General features: G+C 37.1%; 1 protein-coding gene across 1 annotated transcript in view; it reads right to left on the bottom strand.

Moving 5' to 3' along the window:
- Kmt2c (lysine methyltransferase 2C) overlaps positions 1-17,093 on the bottom strand; it is a 193,961-nt gene that overhangs the window by 70,977 nt on the left and 105,891 nt on the right. The window contains 8 exon segments of the mRNA XM_027428523.1: positions 307-372; positions 964-1,073; positions 1,922-2,086; positions 2,326-2,507; positions 4,567-4,671; positions 4,838-4,939; positions 7,020-7,136; positions 9,707-9,826. Coding sequence (XP_027284324.1) covers positions 307-372; positions 964-1,073; positions 1,922-2,086; positions 2,326-2,507; positions 4,567-4,671; positions 4,838-4,939; positions 7,020-7,136; positions 9,707-9,826 — 967 coding nt within the window.

Below are 17,093 nucleotides of genomic sequence, written 5' to 3'. Positions count from 1 at the left end.
ACAAAAGCTAGTTCCAGGACAACCTCCAAAGCCACAGAGAAAGCATGTCTCTAACAAAAACAAAAAAACAAAAAAACAAAAACAAAAAACAACAACAACAAAAACCAAAACCACAATTCCTATGTTTTTGTCTCACAAATGCTGTCATTATCATTTCAGCAAAATGAGCTAATATGAACACTTTATACATTAATTCTAGAAAACAATATCAATTCAATTAATTTCATATAAGCGTCAAGTTGGTTGTTTAAGAATTAAGTATATCCTTTTTCTAAAGGAAAACCATTTCAAGTATTTCAAATTTACCTAGCTCTCTCACTTTTGAAACAGTTTGTGCCACAAGTGAAGAGTCACAGCAGTCTGAGGAAGGCACTGAAAAGAAAAACAACAACTTAGGATTAAAATTTCAGTGTCTGCACATGTATCTGAATACTATCAGATGCTGACTCTGTGTGTGTGTTGGGGGTGGGTTCCTTGCACATGCCAGTCAAGTTTTTACCCATGTGTTCCATCCCAACACCAAAAGCAGCCTTTGCTTTTCAAAGGGACTGTTTGTTTGTTTAATATTTATTTTTTAGGGTAAGGTTTCACTTAATACAGCTGAGCCTGGCCTGGCCTACACCATGTAAAATTAGCAGGCAAGCTCAGCTTCACTGTCCTGCTGCCTCAGCTTCCCCAAGTGCTAGGATCACTGGTGCCTGAAGCTATACTCAGTTTCCAAAACAAAACAAGGGGAAAAATAAAATAGGGGATTTCTGAATACAGTAACTCCAAGAGGTTAAACCTTGAGAGCAAAATTATATCTTATACCTAACATGTATATGCTTCATTTTCTGTCTTTATACAGACCATTTTAATAAAATTAGGATAGGAAGTGTATTACAGCACAAAAGAACTTCTGATTTCACAAATCAAGGAGACACAACACAGAGCAACACAAACTCATAGTTTATGTTCCCTTACCGTTTGGTGCAGGCATATAGGGTCTGCACATACTACAATCAAAACCAATGTCCGCTACATTTTCCACTTCCTCCTCAGTATTTAAGTTTTGACAAACTGCATGCATCCACCTAAAAAGACCACATTTATAAATTTAAATGAAGTGAATATTCTAGAAATTGTATTCTTTATAAACCCATGTCTTAAGTCTTTCCCGCATCGCTATTAACCCATAATACCCTTCATGTGCTGCGAAGTCAAGAACAGGAATGAGAATAAATACTAAGAAAGAAGCAAATACACATTGTTAGAAGGACAGTTACGTATGATCAAATGCTGAGAGACCAAGACAGCAATGAAGCCACCCAGGTCAAGCAGGAATTCAAAAAGAGAACAAATAGTATGTATGTATATGTGCGGCCTTCTGCATCCAACTAGCAACACATTAGTGTGTGTCAAGTGATGAAGACCCAGAAGCCATATAAAAAGCTGGGCACAAGGCAGTGTGCTTTTGGGGACAGAGACAGGAGGATAGCTAGGGCTTCTGGCTACCTGCCTATCTAAAAAATGGAGATCTCCAGTTTCAGTGAGAATAACAGAAGAGAACCCCTAACCTCTTTTCTGCCCTCTGTGCAAACACACACACACACACACACACACACACACACACACACACACACACACAGAGAGAGAGAGAGAGAGAGAGAGACAGACAGACAGACAGACAGACAGACAGACAGACAGACAGATTTTAGAATCTACCAGGAAATTCAGAAATTCTCCATAAGAAAATGCATATATACAAGCACTAATTTTGCATCTAATTTCAATACATTGATTAAACCATCAAAAAGTCCCCAAAGGAAAACCTTAAGTGTATAAATTTGAAGTTTTAAAACAGGAAAGTAGTCTGGAAAGTAATTTTCTAATTGAGAAAAAGGCTTAAAAAGCTAGCAAAGGAGCTCAAAAGGCACAGTACCTATCACATTGTCTACACTGTAGAATGAGGTCTTCTTCTCTGTAGTTCCGACAGCAGATGGGGCAGGAAGACAAGCTGGCACAAGGAGCACACTGTGTGTAATTGTTTTGCCACTCACATCTCAGACCTGCTGACGTTGCGCCACAGTGTCTACACCAAACACACCTGAAATCCAAATCCAGCACAAAAGTCTCAATATTATTTTATATTCAATTGTGACAATCTGGGAAGCTGCAAGTGCACAGAATGAGAGGAAATAATTTTACAAATGTGGAGACTTTTCTTATTAGTAATATATATCAAGTCACGTGTGTATGAGTAAGTAACTAATTTGTAAGACCAACATAATAAGATGGAAGTTCAGAACTTGAAAGACTGACAAAGTAACATAAAATTTAGGGTACCATTTGCATTTCCAGCCTCCTTTGGGAACTGTCTGCAATGGAGGGTCTAGGCAGTAGGTATGATAGCTTATGTCACAGTCATCACACAGCAAGAGTCTTCCTGGGTCAGTCGCCTTCCCACAGGCCTCACACACTGTGCACTCAAGACATCTCCAACCTTTGCTAAGAACCACTTTACTGATCTGGAAAAAGGAAAAATCATGATTTTTTAATTTAAGTTAGAAATCATTGGTCTAAGCAGTACAGTGCATACACAATTACTGTACGCGCGCGCGCGCACACACACACACACACACACACACACACACACACACACACACACACACACACACACACACACGGGAGAGCAGGAGCAGGTAAGAAGAACTGGTGACACTATTCAGGAAGGCACATCTGCACACATTTAGGAGCCCACACAGATCAGAGCAAGGCAATACAATACTAACCCAGAAAAAAACAGTATTTGAGAAAGCAATCTGACATGGTGGTATAATGTGCAGTGGGCTAAAAACAAACAATACAATAAAAATGGAGAGTGACTTATGAATATATTCTTCTTGCTATTAAAAAATCCAGAAAACGTCAGTTCATTGCTTTGATCTACAGTGAACTGCATAATAGCCAATAACTGAGTGAGAGTGTACAATGAAAATGTAATAGGAAAGCAAGAACTATACGTTCAAAGATGAACCTGAATTTGATTATTCATAATAGTGAGTCAACAATATCAGACACTAGTAAAGCAGTGGTACCAACTTATTGCTAAGAACTATAGAACTATCCACAAAAGGCTTGAACTTAAGTGTTGTAAATGTAGAGCTAAATAAGACTGAGGTTTTGATGTTTAAACAAGTCTCCTGATTACTTTGATTACCACACTGATTTGTTTTAAAGGTCTGAAATTATCAAATTATAACATATTATTTACCAAGTGAAGAGCCTGGAAAGGAAAAGGAAGGTGAAATAGTACAGTGTATTAGCAAAGTGTATTAAACTGTAGATCATACAGAATAAGAATATGGCCTCTGGGGAGGCAGACATGAGGCTGATCCTGTGATACTTTGCTGATAGACATTGTCTAAGCCACCTAGAGAGACAGGATGATGGTCCAGCAGTTTTGCTGAGTTTGTAAACATTCTAGGAGTTCAGAAAATTGAGGCAATAGTGCTATAGAAGAATCCAAAGATTTTGGGTGAACACTAACCTTACACATCTACAAGATATAATAAAGACCCATATGAAGGAAAGAACACCTACTGGAAATTTGAAAAGACAAAAATGCTCACAGTTCACCAATGGCTGGAAAAAGTGTATCTCAACCAATTAAGAAGACACTGGAGACCAGGTGAAAGGGACAGTCCTGAGTCCAGGAAAAGGAATGGCTCACAGACAGGGGAACTAGTGCTAGAACAGCGACATCATGTGCCCCTAAGGTCAGAACCACTCACTTTCATACCACTGACGCTCACTGCACCTCAACTTATTCACAGTTGTACGGTATTTTGGACACTATATGACATAGTGGCATCACTATATTGACATAATACAAGTGATGCTTTTATTTTCTTGTATTTTAAAATATTCCCAATTTTTATTTATAAAATGGTAAATATTCCATAGCTGCAACACACACAAACAAAAAAACTCTCACTTTGAAGAGTATTACTTAGGCTTTTTTAGATCTAAATGTATAGGAATATCAACTACAAAATAAAGGCTCTTTGAACCTCTTCAAGGAAGATTAAAAAATGTTGTAGTTTATCTACAACAACTGATAGCCACAATAAAAATAAACCTGAAAAATCTGTATACTCTAGAATACTTTCTGGATATTCCTTTTTTCTTTGTTTTTACGAGTGTGTGTGTGTGTGTGTGTGTGTGTGTGTGTGTGTGTGTGTGTGTGTGTGTGTGTGTGTGTACATGCACACATGCCATAAGTATGCACCTGGAAGTCCCAGGACTGTTTTTGGTAGTTGGTTCTCTCCTTCTAACATATATGTGGGTTCTGGGGATCAATTTTGAATATCAGGCTTGCCCTTGAAGCTATCTCACTAGTCTCAACAAATGGGCATGTATCTTTATTTTGTTGAGCACTAATACAGTAAATACAATAAAACTAATACAATAAAACTAATACACACACACACACACACACACGCGCGCGCACACACACAAGAAAGTAAATAAATAAATTCTTTATTAGGGATGATTTTGTTAATTCATTTAACTTAAGCACATTACCTTAATACTGACACAATACGGATGGTAACACTGACCACACTGTGAACAGGCAAGCAATCTTCCCTCTGCTCCTTGGCCGAAACTGCCACAAACTACACACATATCCTGAAAAATAATAACATGCAAAGCTATTTTAAATTGCAGACAAAGTTAAAAATAAACAGATTTTTAAAAATATATTCCTCATTACTATAGGCTAACTGGACGATATCTAAGCAGATGAGACAGATTAAATGGGGAAGAATTGAAGAATAGAAGATTAAATTCAAACCTGATGCAAAGTGAACTTGTCACTACTAGAAAACAATACAACTGTATTGTGCATAGAGTTTTCTTCCTCATCTTTATTTGATGAAATATCTGCAGCAGACACCTACAGAAAGCAAAAACACCATGTTACTTACTTGTATTACCCTTCACTCTGAATTCATTCTTATCCAAAATACAATTTTTGTCTGAATCTAAACAATTCTAAACAAAATAAATGAAAAAATACTTTTGTTTGTTTCTTTGTTTTTGTGTTTCAAGACAGGGTTTCTTTGTGTAGCTTTGGAGCCTGTCCTGTAGATCAGGCTGGCCTCAAATTAACAGAAATTAACACCTGCCTCTGCCTTCCAAGTGCTGGGATTTAAGGCAAGCCCCACCGATGCCCGGCAAAAAAATACTTTTTCTCATTGGCAAGCATGTTGGTGTACACCAATAATCACAGAGCTCAGAAAGCTGAGGCAGGAAGTTGTTAAGTCTGAGGATAGCCTGGCCATATAGAAAGGGCCTGTCTCTCAAACTGAAAGTTGTGATTTTGTTTCAACTCATTAAGTGCTTACTTTAGATATGCAAATGCCATGGATGAGGACAAATGACAACCCCAGAGCCGGTCTTTAGTAATACTTCATTATATAGAAATGCTAATCAAGAAACTATAAAATTATATCATTTAAGTATGTGCATATCAATTTTAGTCACACTTGAGAACTGCAATGTGATTAGTTGAAACTAGGATATATTATAATACACACAGCAGTCATCAAAGACTCAATACCAAACTCAGAATATAAAAAGAGCTTATTATCAACCTTATATACAGTGCATAAGGAAACAGTAATGATTTAAATATAGGAGGCATAAGACAGATTAAAATTAACTTTATGTTTCATTTTAACTTCTTAAATATGACTCCCAGGAAGTTTTAAATTGCATATGTGGTTCTTATTCATTTTTACTAAATGGCACCACTTTAGAATATTATGATTAGCTTATCAAAATGTCAGTATTAGCAGAAAATTATCAACCATGTGTACTAATTTCTGAACTTGATGTTTCCCCAAACCAACTAGGGACCAATATTTTTATCACACATCCTGCCCCCACAAAAGCTCTGAATTAGATGCAGTAACAGGGAACCAAGCGGTCAATACGAAAATAATAAAATATGATCATCTTTCCTTAAAAAAGTTAGAACCTACAGTGAACATATTTAAAGTCATAAAAACTTTTGATGACTACAAGGGAAATCATTAAGCAACTTAAATATTTAACCTGGAGATATGACCAAAGGATAAATCAAACTCTACAGCTAAAATATGTAAAAAGGCATCAAACCTGCATCAGCCTCCCAAGTTCTAAGATTACAGGCATGAGCCACAAGAAACTGCGATCAGTCATGTTTGAGGAGAAAAGTTAAAGGTGAGGCTAGGGAACCACAGGGACTTCAGAGGATCCTGGTGAAATTTTAAGAAATGAATGTCTTCACTATCTTGGTTATACTATGGTTTCCAGATCCCACTATGTAGCCACTGCTAGCCTGGCACTTCCTCTGTAGATCAAGAAAGCCTCAAATTCACTGAGATCCACTTGCCTGAGCCTGTGTGAGTCATTATGTCCAGAAACAAATCAGTTTTCATCTCTCCCTCCCCGTCCCAGAAAGGGTTTGTTTGTTGTAGACCAAGCTGGCCTAGAACTCAAAGACCCACCTGACTCGTCCCTGAGTGCTGAGATTAATGGCGTACGCCATCACTGCATAGCTCAAATAGATTTTTACGATGAACATCAGCAGGAAACCTCAAAATGCCAATCAGTAAGCATTTATCAATCCAAAATAGTCATAAATCTTGGACATCATATTAATCTACAACATTTCTGCACATACATGCAGAAAATAGTCATACATATAATTCATTGATAGTATAGTTTTAATAAATAAAAGAAAATACACTACAAATTCTCTCTTGTAGAAAGTTGTCAGAAAAGATGCCAAAGAAAAAAAGGAAGATGACAAATCAGAAAACAAAACCACTTGAGCAAGGCTTCAAAAAAATGAAGCCCACAATCAGCAAGCAGAAACATGTAAAATGTAAAGGGATGAGACTACTCCTGGAACTCTCAGGATGACAACTTGCTACAAAACAAAGAATCACCATTAACTACTACTGGAATAGTAAGAACATAAGTCTCACCCCAGGTAATACAACAGCTCCGATGCCACTCTTTAATTTAGACCTGCCTCTGCCACCTCGTCCTGACAGCCCTGCACCACGAGGTCTCCTCTTCCCTGGGAATCCAGACCCTCGGCCCTACATAACAGATAAGAATGAGTTAACATTCAATAAAAGCCCAAAAGAATTTTTAAATCCAGATGTCAGTGAAATAAGACATTTTATAAAATGTTACAAATACTTATCTTTTTTATAGTGGATGATACACGTTATTAGACCAGACTTACTATTCGCATCTTTAAATATGAATCCAAAACTTATAAATAAAGGAACTTAAAACTTTAGAATCCAATGTTGCCTCCATTGTCATGTGTGCTTCCCATCAGCAGGCCTTGACACTAATTTTGACTGCCTACACCTTCATTCTAGGTGTCTAGAGCAACTAGACCCAACAGACATTCCTTTGTGCACAGACTATCTTCAGTACATGATAGATCCCAAAGAATGACAGCAATGGGGACATTTATTGGGCACTTAGTACCCAATAATTGGGCACACTGATCTGAGCAATTTTTCCTCTTAACAAAGTATTCTCCACAGAGTATTCTCCACTCTAGAGATAATTGTACTGAGTGTAAAAAAACATCAGTGACTTCTCCAAGTTCACTGAGCTAGCAAGTGGTCTACAGTCCCTGGTTTCTAGCAACTATTCTGAAATATTACAAGGCAGCAAAGTTAATTTTTACTAGCATGAAGCGGCATTCTTTCTGTCAAGAAAATATAATCAATATTTATTACTGAATAGCTGTCATACAAATTGAACATATCTAACTCATTTTAATACAGTATTTAAAGCTGGTTAAAGATTTTATTATTAAAATTGACATAAAGGCAATATAATTATCACTGACATAAGAAAAAATACTTTAGGAAAATATGTTAAATTCCCTGAGATCTTAAGCTATAGGTACCAACCAACATCAAAGCCCTGACCCCACCATGGTTGTATTCAAAATTATGTATTACTGACTGGGGAAAAAAATTAATCTTATAAATAAATATTATATATGTAGTTAATCAGGGAACCTTTTGTTCATTATAACAAATGGGAAGTATGACACATCTTTAACTGATACCCTTCATCAGTTTCATAATCTAAGATCACTGTCTACTGAGCAGAATAGGCTTGGGGTCAAAGTATTGTGTTTATGATGGGAGAAAAAAAAACCTGCATGAACAAAGGGAAAGGCGAAAAGGGGATTTGTATTTTCCCGTTCACTTTTAATAAATACAAATATCCAGCTCCACACTGTCTTTTCTTGTCCTCTCTCACCCTTGAGAGGTCCTCAGCTCTCAAAAAGAAATAGACAGGGTGGGACTGCACTGGGTAGGATGTTTTCAGCAGGAATCAAAGAGTAGCTCGTGGCAGGGAGGAGTGTAAGTAAGACTTGAAGCAGTAATTAAAAATCAGGATTACAGAAAACTCTCAATTAATTTTTCTAACACCCATTGGTACAGAATAAAGTAAGTGAAAATTGGTGGTATTTGCTATGAAACATCAAAAGAATCATGCATTACACACTTAAATTATTTACACTTGAGTATGGTGGCACTTGTCTGTAATCCCAGTACTTGAGAGTCTGAGGTAGAAGGATTTGAATGGAGTTCAATGCTAGCCTAGGCTACATAAGGAGACCAATTAATTCATTAAAATGAGTAAGCTAAAATTATGACATATTACCTTGCATGATTACAATTATCTGGATGAGAATAAATGTGCCCTTCCAATTATAATAGAAACTAAGAAAATATATTCTGAAAGTCTTCTGAAATCTTTCACTAGTCTACCTTTAGTAGTTCTAATTTAGAAACATACTAAATCCAGAAGATAAGGGAAAATTACCTTCTTCAGTCAATAAAGTATTTTGACTTTCAAGATGATTACCCTTTGAACTTTTCTGCAAACTGTATCTGACTAGTTAGTGTCAAGAACTGAGAGAGTGCCGGGCAGTGGTGGCGCAGCCTTTAATCCCAGTACTGGTCTACAAGAGCTAGTTCCAGGACAGCCTCCAAAGCCACAGAGAAACCCCGTCTCGGAAAGAGGAGAGGGAGAGAGAGAGAGAGAGAGCAGCATCAACCCATGACACGGGAACACTCTGTGACTATGAGATAAGCACACACAATGACACTTCATGACTCCGTCTATATGTAATCAACTAAATTTATGATATTGTGAATGAACAAGTTCCTAATGACACTTTGGCCTATGTGACAAGAATTTTCCCTTCAAAGAAATACTCATAACAACAACAAGAGGAAATCAGTCAGAAAAAAAGAGCATTAAAAATGTATTTTTTTTATTTTTCGAGACAGGGTTTCTCTGTGTAGCTTTGGAGCGTATCCTGGCACTCGCTCTGGAGACCAGGCTGGCCTCCAACTCACAGAGATCTGCCTGCCTCTGCCTCCCAAGTGCTGGGATTAAAGGCGTGCACCACCAATGCCCGGGAAAATGTATTCTTATAATACTTGAATTTATTTTCCTCCTCATCTATATCTTTTAAGTAAACCAAATTATAAGGCAAGTTTTCAGATTTAAAAACTGGCTCTGGAAGCTGAATCTAGAAAAGAAAAGTTTAATTCTTAATATCCAATAGAACAAAACAAACCAGAAAGAAATGATACATGAATGTAAATGCAAGTTTATTTACCACTTTGATGCTCCAAATGGCACTGCCAGAAAGCTGCCTGGGTTTAAAAATTTCCCGGCCTTCTGAAATGTCTGGGGACCAGGAAGGTGGGCTCACTGTATTATGGTTACTCCAAGCCCCCTAGGATATGGCAGGTGAGAAAATAGATGTATAAAACTCAGCAACATAAAATATCAAAGCCAGCAACTAAGGAATTTTAGAACAGCAAAAGCAAATGCAAACGTATGGAAAATTAGGACAAATTGCTTCAAGTTTGGGAAAATAAACATACCAACTAAAGTAAACTTCTATGTTTGCAGGTATAATTTAAATTAAATTTCTAAGTAGAAACATCAATACAATACAATAAAGTGTAATAAAAATCAAGGTTTATATAACACCAGCACTGATTCATGAACTGTAATTACATTACAAAAATAAAAGGCAGTCAAAGAATTAACACTAGAAGAAAGCTGTTCAGGGATTATAGTAATTTAACAAGTATATCTAAAACAAAAGGGGGGAAAGGGCAATGTTAAGGAGTGCTCTATTCACTGGTGTGAACAACAAAACCAGTAGGGATTCACCTTGGATGATTTTTATTTATGGGAATGACATCTTACAGCAATTACACTCAAGGAGCTAATTTGAACAGTTAAGTGATTCATTAAAGCAAATTGTCCTAAATTTGCAAATTAAAATGACTAAGGTGTCTAATATGCAAGAAATGGTTTCTCATTAAAATAGTTAAAATAAAATTAAGGCATCTAGGCATCTCACTTCCAAGTAACCACATTCTGCAAGTTCAGCTAATCTGATAAAGACACTAAAGAGCAAGAAAAATGTTTGTTTCACCAAGGCAATACAGAATTTTTGAATCAGGCAATTTAGGAATAATTTTATGTAATTATTTTACCAATTAAATGTCAAGATCTTAAAACAAGATATATTGTACTTACCAGGTTTCTAGATCATCAAACTAGTAAGATTCCCAATACTAACAAAAATGCCATCAGCAATACAGCATGACCACCGAGCCACACTGAAGAGATAGTTGATAAAGTTTGGAGGGGGAAAAAATTTAAGAAACACAAAGGAGAAAGTAATTCTACTTCTAACTCAAAACTAAAGAGCCAAATGTCTTAAGGCCAGCAATCCATCACCAGCCACTCAGTGTTTTATGATCTAGGATGATTCTAAAAGTTTTCTCTCTGGCATCAATTCTCTAACCACACTTTACCCATGTTCTGTTAACAAAGACATACTCCTCTCGGTACACAACAGCCAGTAACTCCTGCTCTACCGGACCTTCCATGGCATCTGTGTCTGTACCATCTTCCCTGCATAAGTCAAAGGGCTCTATTATCCTCCATGTTGCCAAAAGTCCATTCTCTTCTCTCATTTTACTCTGTTGATCTGGTAGTAGGACACCTTCTGATGATTTTTCTCCATTTCCATCAAAGTTCTTCCATTGACTCCTGAAGCACTCAAATTTCCTAAGAGCTGAAGACCAAGTCCTAAACATTATTTACAGTGAAGGCTTAAAATGCCATCTTGGAAACAGTTGTCTTCTACTTTCAGTTTCTAGTTCTGAACTTTTTCTAACATCTCCAAGGAGGTGTAATTTTTTTTCCCCCAATTTCCTTAAGACATACATCTTGTTCTACAACTCTTCTGTGGAGGTTTGAATGAGAATGGCCCCCACAAATATTTATGTTTGAACACTTGGTACCTAGTTGTTGAAAGTTTCAGGAAAGGATCAGGAAATGTGACCTTGTTGGAGGAGGTGTATCACTGGAGGCAAGTTTTGAGGTTTCAAAAGATTTGCCACCATTCCCAGTATGCTCTCTCTGACTCAGCTTAAGGATTAAACTGTGAGCACTCAGCTACTGCCCCAATACCATGACTGCTTTTCTGCTGTCATGATCCCTCCCATGATGCTTGTGGATTCTAATTCATTGAAACTATAAACCCCAAATAAATGTTTTCTTCTGTAAATTGTTACATTGGTCATGGTGTCTTCTCATAACAATGAAAAAGACAACCTCTAACATGTATCACAGCTAAAATCTCTCCCATAGCTGGTTTTGGTTGCTAGTCTTTCTCATTTTTACAAGGGCATCTATCTAGTCCTCTGCCTTTTTGATCAGCTTTCTTGCAGTCCTTCCATCCAAATCATCAGCAAACCCAAAATTTATCTCATTTTGTCTCTGGCTATGCACTTCCCTATGCACTTCCACTGCCAGAATTCCTGCCCTGCCAGCCACCATCTTGCACATCATCTGTTCTAACAGTCCTTTATTTCTGTTTCCTTTTGCTTCCCTCAGACCCTGCCAGAGTCTCAAGACTTTCTCTGCCCAGCAGCTAGAGTCATTCTTACAAAACAAGGAACCCTCTGATTGTGTCTCAGCTCACTGTTCAACTGCTCCCCTCCACACGCATCACGTATCGTTAATGGTCTCTGCCCTGGCTCCCTAACTACCCTTCAAACACACTGTACTCTTCACAATCAGGCCCAATGGACACAGCTACTCCACCCTTCCAATGTTTTCAAAAATGGCTGACTGCTTATACCCTTCAGGTAAAACCTTAACTATTTCCTTGTCAGTCAGCCTGCCCATAAGTGAGCCACCATCTTCCTTACTGAGTCTGTAGGCTGCTCTTGTTGCATCAACAGCTGAGATGCTCCACATCTTTATTTAGGGGTGGTGAATTATAGGCAAGGTATAGCTCAACTGAGTCCCTCTCACTACGTCCACTGGCCTTTTACTAAGAATAGTTCATGCTGCACATCTTAAATTTCTCTTGATGTAACTATCATATACTATCATAAAAAGTAATACAGTGTTAAATTTTTTCATAAATAAGAATTTTCTGGTAATTATGTATGTGTTATTATGTATTATTCATCACAATTTAGGTAAGCTTTGATGCCAAAAGCATTTACATTTCATATAACATGGGTGAACTAAATGAAGAGCTTTTTAGATCAAGAAAGTCCGATGTCAACACAGGGATAATTAGGAAACTACTTGGCTGCTATGAAGAATTTATTTAATAAAACCTTGATAGTTACATAATGAATTTTATCATGGGAAACTGGAAGATAGACTATATGTAATTTTAAAAGGAATTGAAGAAAAATCATGATAACATGTATATATTTTGACTAAGAAGAAATTACCTAATATAATTCGTAGAACTTAAAAATGAAAAAAAAAAAGTTATTATTAAGAAAGTTGACTTATAAACCATTCTTTAGACCCCAGGTTTAGGAAAAGGAGCTCACATAAAGTTCTGAGAAAAGGTTAACTGCCATTGATTGACAGGTAGGCACACACCCACCTACTGTCCTGTGTTCTGCCTAGTGGCATCTTTGCTCTGTAATTACTTGAACTGAACTATCAGCACAAGGACAAGCTATGTTCTTTTTTCTAGGTTGTGTCAAGCATTCTGTTCAACAGCTACTAAACACTATTTTTCTCTTCCATTATATTTTGTGTGCATGAAGGAATTCATCAATAAACATTGGTCTATACTATCAAACACACTAAGCTCATCCATCAGTCTAAAATCTAAAACTACCAATCTCACAATACACTGTTACTATTGAGCTATATAAACTGGAATTGAGAGCAAAACAGAGTTCAAATTACATAGACTAAAAAGTGAGAAGAGATACACAGAACTAAGCTCTATCAAATCCAATAGAGACTGTGAATTGTACTAGTTACAGAGAATAATTTTCTGTTTGAGTATTAACCTTCTCAAGGAAACTTATAAACATTTATTATTGTAAGTTACAAGACTGTAGGATAGAAAAAAGGGGACAATAATGTTAAGTGAAAAGAATGTTATTAGGCAATGGCAAGCAATAAAGTCATTAGCAAAGAGGACTGAGCTCATGGCATCATGTGGTTCTCTGTTAAATGTGCTGATACAGAAAAGCTGTGTCTTCCTTTGCAGAAGACAGTTCACCAGGCTGCAATGACAAAGCAAGCGGAAAGGCATCTCCATGGACTCGGGCACCCTCTTCACCTAGATGTTTCATACTTGACAGTGCCCTGCTACCCCAGCCCTGACTGTAGGCCTAGAATTATCTTGTCCCAGTGGAAATTTATTGAGCAGAGCCATAAGCTTCCCGTTCTGTTAGTATCAGCTAGGCCAATAGGATGGACAGCATCTCATTGATACCTCAGACGCTGGCAGCTTTGTGAGCTGCTTCTTTACTGTTGCTGAAATGGCTCTACTTTTAACTACATTCAAATCTGTGGAATCCTTCCTTGCCTTATCCAAGAAAATGAAAAATAATGCTTTATGACATTGTTTCTAGAATTTAAAGTAAAAAATGATCTCACACACACACACACACACACACACACACACACACACACACACACACACACAGAGAGAGAGAGAGAGAGAGAGAGAGAGAGAGAGAGAGAGAGAGAGAGAGAGAGAGAATGTTATTGACAGTCAAATCTAATCTCAGCTTTCAAGAGGCTGAAGAAGATAAAATTGCTACTGGTTTGAGCCAGCCTAGGCTTCAAAGTAGGAACCTTTCCCTCCAAAAAGGAAAACAGACGAAAAAGGAAGAGAAAAATACACTAGGTCAGCCCTATTGTCATGTGTTGCTGTAGAAGATTATTTTAAGGTGTATTACTTTTGTTTATGCTCTGGAACATTTGTTTAATGATGCAAAGATGTGTTTGATTAAATAAAATTTGCCTGTGGTCTGGAGGCAGAGTCAGAAACTAGGAAAAGAGGAGCAGCAAAAGGACAGGAGAGGAAGACATCAGGGGCCAGCAGCCATCCAGCCACCAGGCCACTGATGAAGAGGAAAGTAAGATACACAGATATAAGAAAGATAAATTATCCCATCAGTTAAGAATAGATGGCAAGAAACCAGCCAAGATAAGGCAGGGCATTCATAACTAAGAATAAGCCTGTGTGTGATTTACTTGGGAGCTGTGTGGTGACCCTCCCCAAAAGACAAAAGATTAAAACATCACACAACAAATTAAATATAACCAATGTTATTATTAGATTCCAAGGAAGTATGCTTCTAAACAACCAGAAACCAGAAAGGGACTGGTACTTCACAAGCCAACTTCACACTCCTAAAAGTCTGGCTTCATCTCTCTCAACACTGAAAGCCAAGGTCTCTTGAAAAAAGAATTCTAATTATGGGATTGTGAAAATACTTGAAGTGGCAGAGCCGAGGAATGACAACTTACAGCAACAGGAAATAAAGTTATCAGCTGTTTCTTGGTAGACATACTTGCTCACTTATGCAGATGAAGCTATAGTAACATCTTATTGTTATGACTAACAAAAGTCTTTTTTACATAAAACAACTCATTTCTACAAACTAACTTCAGTCTCAAATGGTAGCACCAGCCTTTAATTCTGCATTAGGATGGCAGTTGCAGACAGCTCTCTGTCTACAAGCTGGAGGTCTGCCTAGTCTACATGGTCTACATAGTGCGCTCCAGATCAGACGGATCCTACCTCAAAGAAAACAAAGAAAGAACAATAAAGCTCAATCCTAAAAAGGGTAATACCATAGACCTGATTGTGATTGATAGGACACTATAAGAGTAAAGTCTTCAATAGTTTCTGAATACAATTATGGCTCATTAACAATGATTTGGGGAATGGCTTTAAAACTACCACTACCAGCACAAGGAAACAAAAAGTTTGGTGTTTCTAGTTTGTATGTACCTTCAGCTCAATATTACAAAGGTCTTACACTCATCTAAGCAAAACAGATACACACTTTTTAAAACATGATTTAAATTACTATTATTTCAGAATTTACATACTAGAACGTATAGATATGATAAACCATGGTAGTACCAGTGTATAATCCCAGCACTCAGAGAGCAGAAGCAGGACAGAGCAATACACTAAGCTACTTCCTGCCACTTTTTAAAAGTTTTCCACACATATTACACACACACACACACACACACACACACACACACACACACACACACACACACACACACACACACACGGGAAATGGAAAACTTTACAGCAGAGAAAAGCAAAACCTCTTTCTCAACTCAGGACTCTCACTTCTAAGGTAAGGGTCAAAATGGAACCACAGAGGCTTTTTTTTTAGTTAGCCTAGGGTGGAACCATTATGTAACATTAGAAAAGACACTGCAAGTCAGACATGGGCAGCCGCATCTATAATCCCATCAGTCTTGAGGACAGAGTTGAAATACAAGGAGTTGCAGAGCAGCATCGGCTGCAGATGTCCTACCAAAAAGCATACAGTGTGGTATCTTGATAGGATTCAAAGCCATAGCAACCACAACTGAAGGTGAGATTAAAATTTCTTTTGTTAACCTTTTGGTAAGAAATAGAACTACATAACTGTTACATAGCTGATTTTACAAAACAACAAAAAGATTGGGGGTGGGTGCTGGTTTGTGAAGAAAAAAGTCTCATGGGATAACAGAAGTCAAGTGTCAAAGAGCATAACCAAGGTGTAGGTAGTCCCACATGAAAGTACCTAGAGCCGGGAAATGGCCAGGGTGACTGCTGCCAAGCACAACACCCTCGGGTCCATCACTCGTGCCCTCTGACCTCCAAATACACAGATACTCTCTACTGTTTGAAGTACTGTAATTCACTGCATGTCTTTCCCACAGAGCAAGAAATACTCCCTTGGTTTTTGTGTAATTTGTCTTTAGAAAATTTTTAAAAATATACATAGGATTTACTCAGGGGAGAAAGCGGTTCTTTAAAACAGATTTTCTTAAGTGCTTTTACAGTTCCAATACAGAAAAGTCAAATATAATTACTGTAAGCAATTTAAATCATAACACTTAAAATTGCAAATACTACAAACTAAACTCTTCCCTACTGTTTGGTATCAGAAAGCAGCCATTGTGTAGAACAATAAATAATTCTAAGCAACATTATATTCATTTTACTGTTTATTCTCAATTAATCCACTTAAAAAGAACTGTAATTCAACTCTAAAATATATAATCTATAGTACTTAAGAACAATTGCAAAGCCCAACAATGAGAAGCAGCTTAGAATTACAGTATTGGGAAGGCTCAGAGTAGGATAGGAAATCCCAAGGGAGCCTGAACCTTATGGTATGATCTATGGAAACAAACAAGTGGGTTTGACTTCAGGTCAGAGCACTTACCCAGCACACTCACTTGCTAAAGACAACAGTACATTTTAAGATTGCTTTATCTAAAATAAGTAAGTCCTACCTTAAAAAATAATTTTACAAAGACTTAGCATTTACATACAGAAAGAAAAATCAAAATGAGAGATTTACTAGCATAAAATTTCCATTTGTACAGTTAAAACATAATATGTATAATTATTATAAATGTTCAAAATATATAATAAAATATGATATGTATATTATATAGTG

The sequence above is a fragment of the Cricetulus griseus genome, chromosome 8 (assembly GCF_003668045.3).
Source record: "Cricetulus griseus strain 17A/GY chromosome 8, alternate assembly CriGri-PICRH-1.0, whole genome shotgun sequence".
Lineage (NCBI taxonomy): Eukaryota > Metazoa > Chordata > Mammalia > Rodentia > Cricetidae > Cricetulus > Cricetulus griseus.
The sequence above is the reverse complement of the archived record's forward strand: the minus strand, read 5'-3'. Positions and strand labels throughout refer to the sequence as shown.